Below are 13,456 nucleotides of genomic sequence, written 5' to 3' on the forward strand. Positions count from 1 at the left end.
TGTGTGTGTGTGTGTGAGCTCGCGTCTCAGATGAGTATGTGCGCGGAGAGTTCCGTACGTCTCGTGTGTGTAGAGTTTGTGTGTGTGTGTGTGTGTGTGCTCGCGTCTCAGATGAGTATGTGCGCGAGTTTGTGTGTGTGTGTGTGTGTGTGTGTGTGTGTGCTCGCGTCTCAGATGAGTATGTGCGCGAGTTTGTTTGTGTGTGTGTGTGTGTGTGTGTGTGTGTGTGTGTGTGTGCGTGCGCGCGCGCTCGCGTCTCAGATGAGTATGTGCGTGTGTGTGTGTGTGTGTGTGTGTGTGTGTGTGCTCGCGTCTCAGATGAGTATGTGCGCGAGTTTGTTTGTTTGTGTGTGTGTGTGTGTGTGTGTGTGCGCGCGCTCGCGTCTCAGATGAGTATGTGCGTGTGTGTGTGTGTGTGTGTGTGTGTGTGTGTGTGTGTGTGTGTGTGTGTGTGTGTGTGTGTGTGTGTGTGTGTGTGTGTGTGTGTGTGTGTGCTCGCGTCTCAGATGAGTATGTGCGCGGAGAGTTCTGGTGAAATAAAAAAATATAGCCTAATGCACACAAAGTGTCCCTGCTTGATATACAACCACTGATGAGCATAATCGGTTTAAAAAAACAACAACAACAAACAAACAAACAAAAAACTACGAATGCGGATTAGAACCCAAAACCTCTGACATTCTTGACTAAAGTTCAAGTTCAGCTGCAGTGTTCCTCTTCGGGCAAGTCTAGTATTTTAATGCCAACTGCAAATCTTGCATATCAAGTATGAAGTATATCAAGTATATTTATATGAGGCTATACTATGTGTGTTAAATATTTCTGCTCAGTGTCAGATATTTCTCTGTTTTGTAAAAGTCTATAATATATAATACGTAATATAATATATAATATATATAAATAATATGAGAAGAAAATTTTTTGATCTTAACTTAAGTGTTTTCGGCTACATCAGTAGCCTTTTAAACGGCACAATTTTTTATTTAATCAGAAATCAGAAAATCTTTTTCAGAAAACACACACAGGTATTATTTTTTTGATAAAGTGTGTGCGGTTTCGTTTTCTTAAGTACCGGTTTCAGAACCGTTTAAGCACCGGAACCGTTTGAAAAATACCGAGTAGGTACTGGTATCGGATAAAACCCAACCGATACCCAACCCTACTCAAAAATGACGTTCGAATATTCCCTCTAAAAAACACACGAATATTCGAACTATTCGAACATCTGGTTGCGCATTTTGTCAATGACGCGCATTACGTCAATAACAGGACAAATTAATACAAAGAGACATACATAACTTGTATAGGTAGTTAATTTAAGTTTAAACATATTTGACAATGTATTACCAACACAAAACCAAGTAAATAAACTAATGGCCAAGACCGCAGACCTCAGTCTCGCTCACTCGCAGGCACTCTCTCTCTCTCTCTCTCTCTCTCTCTCTCTCTCTCTCTCTCTCTCGCGCGCGCGCGCCCTCGCGCTCACGCTCTCTCTGCGCATAACCGTTTGAAAAAACGGTTATGCTGATCAAGAGTTTTGTGCAAGCAATTTAAGGTCGCGACTCTTGTCCCAAATATAGCAGGCTTCATTCAGTGACTGAAACAAATTTATTAACATTAATTTAAGTTTTACAGTATAGAACCGACATTGAACGATCCGAGCGAGCTGTGCTGTGGTAAACATGGAACTTTTCTGTTTAACGTTAAATAAAATGAGGCACACAATTCCGAGAAATGTGACAACAAAGAACTTTTACCCTGAGGTTCATAAAAAATAAAGTGCTATTAAAAAAGAAAAAGGCTACTTACATTATTGGTGCTTGTATTAAAAAAAGGAAAAACTGACTGCAATTTATTCCAATTGTCTTTTAGTGCACTGTCAACTTTCAGCAGTGACGCTGTGCTAGACAGTGCGACTCGTGTGACCTGTCCCTCAGGCAGCGCGCGCGCCCAATCGCAAAGGAGACAGCCGCGCCTCTGCTTCCGCGGGCGTGTTTTTCCATATTCGAAATTCACATTCAAATTTTAATTTTCACGTTCGAATTTCTGTTTTTTTAAACTATTCGAATATATATTCGAATTTAGAATATTCGTTGACAGCCCTAGCGTGTTTATGTGTTTTTAAGGAGGCATGGCTTTGGAGACACTCTGAAGGGAGGGTTGGATCTCATGCTTTCAAAAATAACTTGCTATTTCTAGCCCCTCCGAAAATTGCCTACCCTTCCTTTAACTGCTTTGAACAAGTGTAACAATCGTGCAACAGTGGGTGTCAAGAGTAAACGAGAAAACTACAAGCCACGGTAGATGACTGGAACTGTAGATCTTTCTGACAGCACATGATTAAATAAGTGATAGACAATTTTTCATTAATGAATTATAGAGCATAATTAACATATGATCTGCCTCTTACCCAGTTCCCTCAACTTTCGCTTCTTTCAGATGAATATAGTTGGCAGGGAAAATGCCCTTTGAAATAAGACAAAGAAGCATTTGTGAGAACCCACGCAATTCATTCTGCCTGCTGCAGAATGTCAGGTAATGATTAGATTGTCATTTTATCAGTAGGATGATAATTATCCCAACACCTTTTGTGATTTCTGTCGTAGTGTGTATCCTCGGTACCACCCTGGGAGAAGGAAGGAAAAAGAACAGATCTTTTTAGAAAGATGATGCCACATGGCAGATGCTATATTCTATATTATTTATATAACAGAAAAAGGCAGATGTTCTATTCGGATTTAACAATATCACGAGCGAAAATACTAAAACTAAGGCAGTTGTAAATTACAACAATCAGGTTTTCTATTTTTAAATAAATCATATTTACAAGAAGAGAGACATTAATGCAAGCACTACAATGTCATAATTACCAGTGGGAAACTGTAAACACAGCTTTCCAAGTTGGGGGTGCAAATTAAATAATAATGGTGGAAGCTGATTAATGATAATGTTAATATAATAAAGTTTTCATTGTGAATGTTGACTGTACAAATTAGTTTGAGTGCATTTTGTGTGCTGTTGAAGAAGAATATCTATAAACCTTGCCAGAAAATACTTATTTAGTGAGTTTACAAGGAGACAGACTTACACAAAATGTCCCATCATTCTTTGTTGCAGTACAAGAATGCTAAAATGCACAGATAGAGCATCAATTGTGTGCATAATGCACAATCCTTTCCTATTCATTTTGTTGTATTGGTGCTAAAAAGTTTCCTGTCCTTTTCAAAAAGTGAAAAAAACTGGGGGGGGAATGATATTGGCCAATCTGTCCCATTTTAATCAGACAAAAATTACTTGAATATACATCACAACTTTAACTTCCACACTTAAAGGTTTAAGTCCATCACAGATGGAAAGGTATTTTGAAATCAGATGGTTATTTATTTTTTTAAGCTGCATGTGGACAGCAAAGTTAAAAACCCTTGTCCACAAAAATATGAACCAGCCCAACTGTTTTCAACATAATAATGAGAAATGTTTCTTGAGCAGCAAATCCGCATATTATAATGATTTCTGAAGGATCATGTGACACTGAAGACTGGAGTAATGATGCTGAAAATTCAGCTTTGACCACAGAAATAAATTACATTTTAAAATATATTCAAATAGAAAACAGTTCATTTAAATTGTAATAATATGTTACAATATTGCACTATTATACCCTCAAGTCATTGCAAACCTGTATGACTTCCTTTCTTCTGAAGAACACAAAAGAAGATTTTTTTTTATTATTATTACTTTAAATGTCGTAACACAGAAAAAAAGAAAGTCTTACATATTTGCAATATCATGCGGTTCAGTAAATTCGGAGAGAATTTATATTTTTGTGTGAACTATCCCTTTGACACCAGCTTAACGGTCAGAGAGAGTAGAAAATGGTCATTGAAAAAAACTTTTAACATTATAAGTGGACTTTGGTTAAATAAACTACAACAAAGTGTAAAATATGATCTCTTTAAATCCTCAAAGCAAATGGTGCTTAATTTGTGTGTTCAGGTCATGTGTGAAGTCCATTCATTCAAACATCTCTCAAAGCTACAAATGAACTGGGATACCCCAGATTAAGTGTTCAGTGCAAGTGTGAACATGCAATCAGAAAGTGTAGGTGGACGTGTCAAAACGTGTCCAAGAACTCAACACTCACCTTCAAACGTCTCAAGTATGTGTACCGTGTCCCCAACCTGAAGACTCAGCTCTGGCTCTCCTTTGGCATCATAGTTATAGATAGCTGAAATTTAGACAAGAGTGTGTCACAAAGAGAAAACCAAAAACTAAAACAACAAGGCTGCTGTCTGTCCTGTGAAAGAGGGAAAAAATGACAGCGCACAAACTGTTGCACAAGTTCTTAAGAGGAAAGTTCTCAAGTTCTGCAGGGAAACAGCCACTTGACATGTCTGACGCCTCTCGGAATGACTCAGATCTTCAAACAACGTCAAATGTAACCCAAACTCCCTGTGAGATTACTACAAAAAATGATTTTCAGAATATAATGCAAGTTTATTTTTTCCCTTAAAAACATGCCATCATGACGCAAGGACGTTGCTTTGCAGTTGATATACACTCTCAGAAAAAAAGGTACAAAAGCTGTCACTGTGGCAGTACCTTTTCAAAACACCTTTGTACCTAAAGAGTGCATTTAAGTCCCTCAAAGGTACATATTGGTACCAAACATGTACATATTGGTACCAAACGTGTACATATTAGTACCTAAATGGTACATATTAGAACCCTTTTGAGGGACAGCTTTTGTACCTTTTTTTCTGGTGTTCTGGGTGGTTATACTGGTCAAAAGAGCCCACATCATCTGGTGATTTACTAAATTAGCATGAGAGCGCAATTCCAAAAAAGTGCCAATGGGAGTGAAAAGCTCTGCTCGAGATCTACTGACAACATGCAAATTAAAGAACACAGGCCAAAAGAGGGTTTGCTGGCGCAAGCTGTAAGTAAATCTGACCCCAAGTCTTTATAATATAATAAGGATAACTTTAAAGGCACAGTATGTAAGTTTTGCCGCTAGAGGTCGCTTATTCAAAACAATAACAAAGGCATAGCCTGATGACGCTGTGAATGAGTGTGGAATCATGGGAGTTGTCACCTTAACCTCCACAGCCAATGGAAACATCCGACAGGACTCAGGCAGAAATCATGATCATGGGTTATGGTTTATATGACGTCACTGGCAAGGCGCCGCAATGACACGGACCGTTGCACTGGTTAAAATATCTGATTTCTCTGGATTTAAACATTGTTGGAAACATTTGTGATAATGTAAGTACACAAGTCAACAAAATGCATAACATTGTTTTGATGGTTTTTGGACATTTTAATCCATAAATCTTACATATTGAGCCTTTAACTATACTATATAATAAAAAATAACAATTTTATTCCTTAAATTGTTTTAAAAATGACATACTGTATGTTGGTAATTGATTAACTCACTTATGATTGCTTGTAATGAATGATTTGATGATGATTAATTTTATGATGCTGATTGTTGTGTTAGATCCTTTCTTGGCACACTTAAAATAAACCTCAACCTCAAAGATTCAGAGACAGGAATATTAATAGTGACGCTTGTCTTTGCAAAATAAGTCAGTTTCATCATGCTGTACGGGATTCAACAGATGACAGGAGAGTTTGTGATATACTAAGATGCAATATTGGCTTGCACAAACAGCATCTGAAATGTTGGGCACTGTACAAGTGCCGATTTGTGGAATGTGAACACACTAAGAGGTGCTGAGTGCTTTCCTCATACTAGTAGTAACATTTTTTGGCTGTTGAACTGCAGATGAACCTGAGAGTGCATGTCTGAAGGACACTAGTGGGAGTGCAAGATTTCTTTGTGCCATGCATCTGCCTCCACACTGCCTTCCATCTGCTACACACACAAAAATGAGAGTATGTGCATACAAAGATGAAGTCTAGGAAAGTTTAGCACACTAACACAATTCTGTTTGCATCATTGAATCGTTCATTTCCTGTTTATCACTGTAAAGCTGTATTGTAAGAAGCACAATATAAATAAAGGTAGCTTGACTTTCCTCATTCCTCATTCACATATTAAATTACATTATAGAAACAGTGTCATGACAAAGCAATCACTGAAACATGATTGGCTGATACTAGGGGTGGGCGAAACCAGTTTGTCAATCAATGTAACTGAACTGTACAGTATCATATCTCAATTGTGCAAAGCACATGGGTCACTTTAAACATTCCCTGCGAAGAAGAAAATGATCAGTCACTGAGCCTCACCGCCTTAGCAACTGTCTCTAAAGCTGTCAAGCCCTCCTACTAGCACTTCCTCGAAAGCTGACGTCAAACATGAATAGAAGTATATGTGTGTGTGTGTGTGTGTGTGTGTGTGTGTGTGTGTGTGTGTGTGTGTGTGTGTGTGTACACAGGGTATATATATATAACGTTTTCTTAAAAATCATTTATAAATTCAGTCCAGTGTGACCAAATCTGTGACATATTTAGAAAAAAGCCAGTTATGTCTATATATTTCATAGTAAATTAATACTTTTATTCAGCAAGGATACAATAAATTGTGCACAATGCACAACAGTGACAGTAAAAACTTATATTTTTATGTAAAAAAAAAAAAAAAAAGGTTTTAAACAAATTATCTGCTTTCTATTAATCAAAGAATCCAGAAAAAATATATGCATCACAGTTTTCATAAAAATATTAAGCAACAACAACAATGAAGACTGGAGTAATGATGCTGAAAATTCCGCTTTGCCATTACAGGAATAAATTAAATTTTAAAATAAAATATATTAAAACATATATGATAATAGAAAACAGTTTGATTTGCAATAATATTTCACAGTATTTTGTTGATCATTTAAATACAGCCTTGGTGAGCATTAGAGACTTTTGAACAGCAGGGTATGTATAAATGTTTTGCTTAAATCTCCCACTCATGATGCATTAAACAATAAAAAAGATCAAGTACAGCTAAAAAAAATAATGTTATTTTTCAATGCCACACTATCTACAGCGCGATGACACTCAGCCCAGGGGAAAATAGCTCAGGCCTTGTTCAGGCATGCACATTGTTCAGTTCAAATAAAGACTCATAGATAAACCAAAAAGCTTGAGGCTATGTTTCCTAACATGCTTCCACTAGTGCACTGCAGATCTCAAGCACACTCAACTGAGAAATCTGTCCGCTGCTTCTTTCGGTTTAATCTACAGCTGAGTTTGTATAGAACAGGTTCATTACAATCTGACATTCTTTGCACATTGAAGAAAAGAAAATGTGCTGCCATATCTCACAACTCGTAAAATCAGCACATAAACTTCGCTGATTAATCATTTATAAGGTGCATGAAATTTCCTGTCCACACCCAAACGAATTTAGATCTCAGAGGAGTGTCAAACACAAAGGAGAATTTCACCACCCCAGGTTACATTTAGAACATATTAAGACTTTTTATCACTTTAAAAAAAGCTGTCACAGTCTTCAGTTCACACACTAGGCACCATTTGAGCGTGTGATTTGTTGTTGGCCAAATGGGCCATAGAGGTGTCACAGTGTTGGCCTGGTGCATGCTGGGATGTGGGCTCTGCTAACAGGCTCTATTCTGACCGTCTTTGTGTAGGCTAGTCTATGACATCACTGACAAGCAAGTCACACACTAGCACACTGCCATTTGTCATTTTGCCATAAGCATTTTTATTTCGCTCAAGTACCACGATGAACCGAGCTATTTCAAAGAGTAAATATGTGATAGCGCTTCACAAGGGCAGTGAGACTAACGCCTTGTGGTTATTGTGACAAGCAAAAAATGTGCTGAAGTCATGGTGCAAAAACAGCTTGAATGAGTGCGATTAGAGTTCAGAAGCAACAAAAATATTGGTTACATTTTATTTTGATGGTCCACTAAGACATTCTACTAACTATATGTAACCTGTATTACATAATAAGTATTAGTAGACTGTTAGTAGACTGTTTGGTTAGGGTTAGAATACATTGACAAGTAGTTGCAAAGCTACTTGTAGTTAGTTGAATGTCTGTTTGTGGAGCATCAAAATAAAGTGTTATCAGATATTAAGCAGACAGTCTACTAATACTCTAATGACTGCTCTTTGACATGTAGTTGCAAAATTACTTAAAGTAGGCCATCAAAATAAAGTGTCATCAAAATATACTTATATAGCCTACTAAATATATTTATAGCATTAATTAACCTTTGTAAATGTTAGTGAATATAAATGTTCACCCTAATGTACAGATGTAACTTTTCATTGCAGAAATGCATTCGTAAATGTTGAGATTAACATTAACTACGACTAATACATGCTGTAGAAGTATCATTAACAAATGTTAACAAATAAAACCTTATTGTAAAGTGTTACCACAAAAAGCACCTTTAATTCAAATTCCTCAAGTGTATGTTAAAGTCCTCGGGCAGGAAAAACGGCTGAGTATGAACCAGACTGCTGGATGTCTGACCAACAGATTACATATCCCTTAAGAACATTCCACCACAACAATCGATCCTGTGTGCGTTAAACTGGCCAGCTGACCACTCTTGGCATTAACACTAATTACAGTATCGCAACAGAATAAATACATGTACATCAACCAGGGTCAGAAATGAACCAGCGCTCAGGGGGAAAAGGTCCACAAAGGTACTCCAAATATTAAAATGTGCTCTGAATCTGTTATCTAACATGTACCGTATGACATAATGTAGTGAAGAGTTGAATATGGGTGTAGTGCCTCTGAAGAGCATTTTTAAAAATGTACTTTTGAATGTAGTGTATGTTTTTTGAAAATCATAAATTCAGTCCAGTATGTCCAAACATTGCACATGCCGATTCAAACCATTATCAAAAGTATATTTTTTATACATTGACTGTTCCAATAAACAAAAATTACAATATATATATATATATATATATAAACAAATTATGTTAGATGCAATTCATCAAGAAAGAATGCTTAAATCTCCCACCTCTAGCTGATGCATTAACATTAAATATTAAATGTACTCCCTCTCCAGACACGGTAGCTATCAGATTTGCTCTTAATTACTGTTTCAGGGCCAAGTTTTGTTGAATGTGTAGATAATATAAAGTGGGGGGTTTTTTGGGGGGGGGTTTTTTGGAGGAAAACATGAAGAAAACCGAGACTGGACAATTCCATAAAGCAAGCAGAGCATTTTCTGTTATGATATCTTGTGAATTTGAAGTTGATTTAATTTCATAGGTAAGAGCTTTAGCTGTCCTCAGAATTGAAGTCATTTCAAATGAAGCATGTTACATAAATTGGATGATTGGAAAAATAAATGCAAATCCCATTAAGATTCATAAAAAAAAAAAAATAATAAAAAAAAAATCGATTCCAGGGAGCAAAAGTTGCTCTTTAGCAAAAAAAAGTAAGAGCAAATGGCAAATGCACAATTGGGTATCAACTAAAAATTAAACTGCACAAGGGTAGTTTACATAAAAAACTAGTTTTAGATGGAGCATAGCCTGTTAGCTGACCACAAACGTATGCAAATGTCCTTTATTGTTGTTTGTGTGTCGGTTGATAAGGGCATTTGCGAAACAATCCAGCAACTGTATATGTCAGTGAGCAGTGAGAGATAAAAGAGTTCCTTCTGGTTGGCTTTATGGGTGTGTTAACCTGAGCTCATGTGCACAGATTAATGTGACTGGAAGGGAAATGCTGTTTATGACTGTGATCACTGTAACTCTGGCCGCACTGTTGCTGTATTTATTGTAATTGTATTGTCCTGTCAAGCCTCCAGGAAAAAACATTCACTGTACTGTGTACTTATATATACAATGAAGCAAAGTATACTAAAATAAACATGTTGTTTGTGACCATAAAGTGCAATGAGATACCCGTCCAATCTTCTGAAACAAAATGTCAACAAATCTAAACCATTTTGCTATATTAAACCTTCTGAGTAGTTTGTGTATAATAACATGACAACTTTTCATACAGGTATCATTAGCGCGCGCGCGTGCGTGCGTGTGTGTGTGTGTGTGTGTGTGTGTGTGTGTGTGTGTGTGTTCAGGTAAAGGTGCGGCTGAACGCTCCTCAAACTCCAACGCAAGTTTCCAGAGTGAAACATTTAGTACAAACGAACGAAAGCGCTTTGAAAGTCACTCACCCACTCCGTATTTCTCTCTTTTAGTGGGAATCCAGAGCGTCATGGCAGGAAAACTTGAGAGAAGTTAAATTAATCATATGAACAATAATAGTGTTGTGGAGTAGCAGGGCTGCAGCGGTCCGAACATCACAGTTCCGGTGTTACGCAAAGAACGTGCGTGCATGTGTGTGTGTGTGGGGGGGGGGGGGTGACGCGCCCTCACTCTTTCACACATACAGAGAGAGAATTTCATTGAAACCTAAAAGTTTATGTATTCATTAATATTCATTTTTAAACACAAAAACTGATAAATACTAAAAGTTGTCAGGACATAACGTCAATGTGCTATATGGGTTTACAATTAGGGTTAGGGTAAAGGTTAGGGTTATGTAGATAGATAGATAGATAGATAGATAGATAGATAGATAGATAGATAGATAGATAGATAGATAGATAGATAGATAGATAGATAGATAGATAGATAGATAGATAGATAGATAGATAGATAGATAGATAGATAGATAGATAGATAGATAGATAGATAGATTTATTGTCAATTTTGTCTGTTTATTGTCTGAGACTATTTTTTTTTCTTTCTCTTTGCTTTGCAATGAGTGAATGAATGAAACAATGAACAATAAAACTGTCATGGACTTTGAGTAAACAGTCATTCTTGTCATTTTGAGGAAGTCCATGATGCATGCCCACATTTCTCCCTCACCATATATATTTTAACAGAGTGGAAAAAATGCAGTCTTTTTTTATTATCGTTTTAGATTTAGTACGTGCATGGCTTTAATCATTTTTGCAATAATTTCAAGGACGGTGAGCTGAGCCAGAATGAGATGAGATGGGAAGGAATGTTTGGAATCTACTATTGTTACAGCAACTGCTACATCTGTGTGTGTGTGTGTGTGTGTGTGTGTGTGTGTGTGTGTGTGTGTGTGTGTGTGTGTGTGTGTGTGTGTGTGTGTGTGTGTGTGTGTGTGTGTGTGTGTGTGTGTGTGTGTGTGTGTGTGTGTGTGTGTGTGTGTGTGTGTGTGTGTGTGTGCGTGCGCGTGTGTGCGCGTGTGTGCGCGTGCGCGCGTGCGCGTGTGTGTGTGTGTGTGTGCGTGTGTGTGTGCGTGTGTGTGTGTGTGTGTGTGTGTGTGTGTGTGTGTGTGTGTGTGTGTGTGTGTGTGTGTGTGTGTGTGTGTGTGTGTGTGTGTGTGTGTGTGTGTGTGTGTGTGTGTGTGTGTGTTCTCATCCCCCTGATTTCGGCAGGACCCCAGCTGTTTAAGTGTGGATTTAACTAACTACCCCTCTCATATGATTGCCACTTCTCTGTCTCCAATTTATTTGGACAAAACTAATTCCATGATCCTTCTGCAAACACAGAGACCTTCAGTTGCCAACAAAATGTGTTGAGAGAACATTCTGTCATTCTGCTCTGGCTTATTGTTCTGCCTTCCTTTTTATTCAAATTCAGGTTTTGGATGATTCAGCAAACAACTCCGAGTAAAGCGCATTTGGTCACTATAGGCTATGATTCCTTTCAATTTTAATATTGGTGTTTATGTTCTTAACATTTGACTCTTCTTGGGTTGAATCTTACAAACTCCACCAACCAGTCAATAAAACTGTTGAACACATACACAAGCTATCTATATATTTTTAATGATCCAGTCTTTATAGAGTTTCAACCAAGATAAAAATGCTTTGAGTATTTGGTTTAACTTCAGTGCTCTTTATAAGTGAAAATACTAGTGAATTTCAGAAGTAGACAGGAGAACTGAAATGCGGAATGAATTTGGACCAATGACAAAATATCAAATTAGTCATCTTCTTAAAGCCCTTCCAAAGGATCAAAGCTTGATTTTTTATAAAGGAACAGAGTGCCATCTAATGTTTACTGTGAGTCACTACATTCATCTCAGTGTTTTATTCAAATCAAGCATTCTGATTCTGAGGTAAATACCACTGTGCAATAGAAAGAACAAGAATGACATAGATCTAAAAAAATAAAAAATAAATTAATTTAATTTAATTGTTAGTTGGTTGTATTTTATTTTATTTATTTATTTATTTATTTATTCATTTTATTCATTTTATTCATTTTATTCATTTTATTTATTTATTTTATTTTATTTTATTTAATTTTTTTATTTTTTATTTTTTTGGGGTGGAATTTATCATTCTTGGATGTTCAGCTTGACTTTAATTTAATTCTAGGTTAGTAGTATTTTATTTTATTTTGTTTTGTTTATTTTTATATAATTTAACTATAATCCTTGGATGTTCTACTGGTCTTTTATTTTATTTATTTATTTATTTGTTTGTTTGTTTGTTTGTTTGTTTGTTCATTTATTCATTTATTCATTTATTTATTTAATTATTTAATTAATTAATTTTATTTAATTTAATTTTTATTTAAATTTTTTTGGGAATTTAAATATAATCCTTGGATGTTCTACTGGACTTTGAGTCAGGAACATCGTAAATGGGATCTGAATGTCGTGATCTGTCAACATTAAAGAAATCCACCTTAAAAATCATATTTGATTTGTTTTAGCCGATTGTGCATAATTCACAGTTGCACGTTGTTTTGAATGGTTACTTTGTACTGGTTTGCTTTTTCTATCTCCTCAGTCATTAACTGACTCATCAGTGAGGAATGTGCCCTTTAGCCAGTGCACAAAACCTTCAAACTCACCCATAGAGTCAAAGCCAAAGTATCCTGGAGTGTTTAACAGCTGACAAACAGTTAGCAGAGCAAGATGTTGAGTTAGTATTTAACCGTAAACTGCAAAGAAAGAAAAACAGTAGGGTGCACATAGTCTTATACTGGAGAAGAGGATTTTTTTTGTCTATAAAGATAAAAGTATTACGAACTGCAATGTAGAGAAACAAATTGGCAAAAACACAACTGGCATTACCTGATCACATTAACACAGAATATGGCATTATATAATCAGGGTCTGTGTTTAATAAATCCCTTGTCATGGTTTACATATTGCTCAAAACAATTTTGTATTTATTCAACAAATATTGAGGAGTGACGTACAAAATTTACTTCTGCATTACATTTTGTGTGTACACAAAGTGACTTAGGGGTTAAAAACGTGTCCTGTATGTCTCTGCACTGTAAAAAATAACAAAACAAAATATTTGATCAATAAGTTATGACAACATATGTTTTCAACTCATCAAAAAAGTTAAGCAATTTTAAACTTTGTTTTATAAGTTTAACAAGATTCAGCCAATTTGTTGGCTGTTTAACGTAATTTAAGTTGAAATGACTTAAACATCCAAGTTGGTTGTACTTAAAAATGTAAGGCAGCAAATTGTTTGTCCAG

General features: G+C 36.3%; 1 protein-coding gene and 1 long non-coding RNA gene across 2 annotated transcripts in view; one reads left to right on the forward strand and one right to left on the reverse strand.

The window, feature by feature from the left end:
• The window catches only part of dock5 (dedicator of cytokinesis 5), a 64,929-nt gene extending 54,633 nt beyond the window's left edge, over positions 1-10,296 (reverse strand). The window contains exons 1-4 of the mRNA XM_082187817.1: positions 10,143-10,296; positions 4,145-4,228; positions 2,586-2,626; positions 2,411-2,466 (exon numbers count right to left, since the gene is read on the reverse strand). Coding sequence (XP_082043943.1) covers positions 2,411-2,466; positions 2,586-2,626; positions 4,145-4,228; positions 10,143-10,185 — 224 coding nt within the window. The 5' untranslated portion in view covers positions 10,186-10,296. The remainder of the gene's footprint in view (positions 1-2,410; positions 2,467-2,585; positions 2,627-4,144; positions 4,229-10,142) is intronic.
• LOC309513267 lies at positions 2,635-4,026 on the forward strand. The gene is made up of 2 exons (XR_014211393.1): positions 2,635-3,062; positions 3,358-4,026. It is a non-coding gene; the product is annotated as an uncharacterized lncRNA (long non-coding RNA).
• Positions 10,297-13,456: the final 3,160 nt, after the last annotated feature.

This window comes from Leuciscus leuciscus (assembly GCF_965113295.1).
Source record: "Leuciscus leuciscus genome assembly, chromosome: 13".
Taxonomy (NCBI): domain Eukaryota; kingdom Metazoa; phylum Chordata; class Actinopteri; order Cypriniformes; family Leuciscidae; genus Leuciscus; species Leuciscus leuciscus.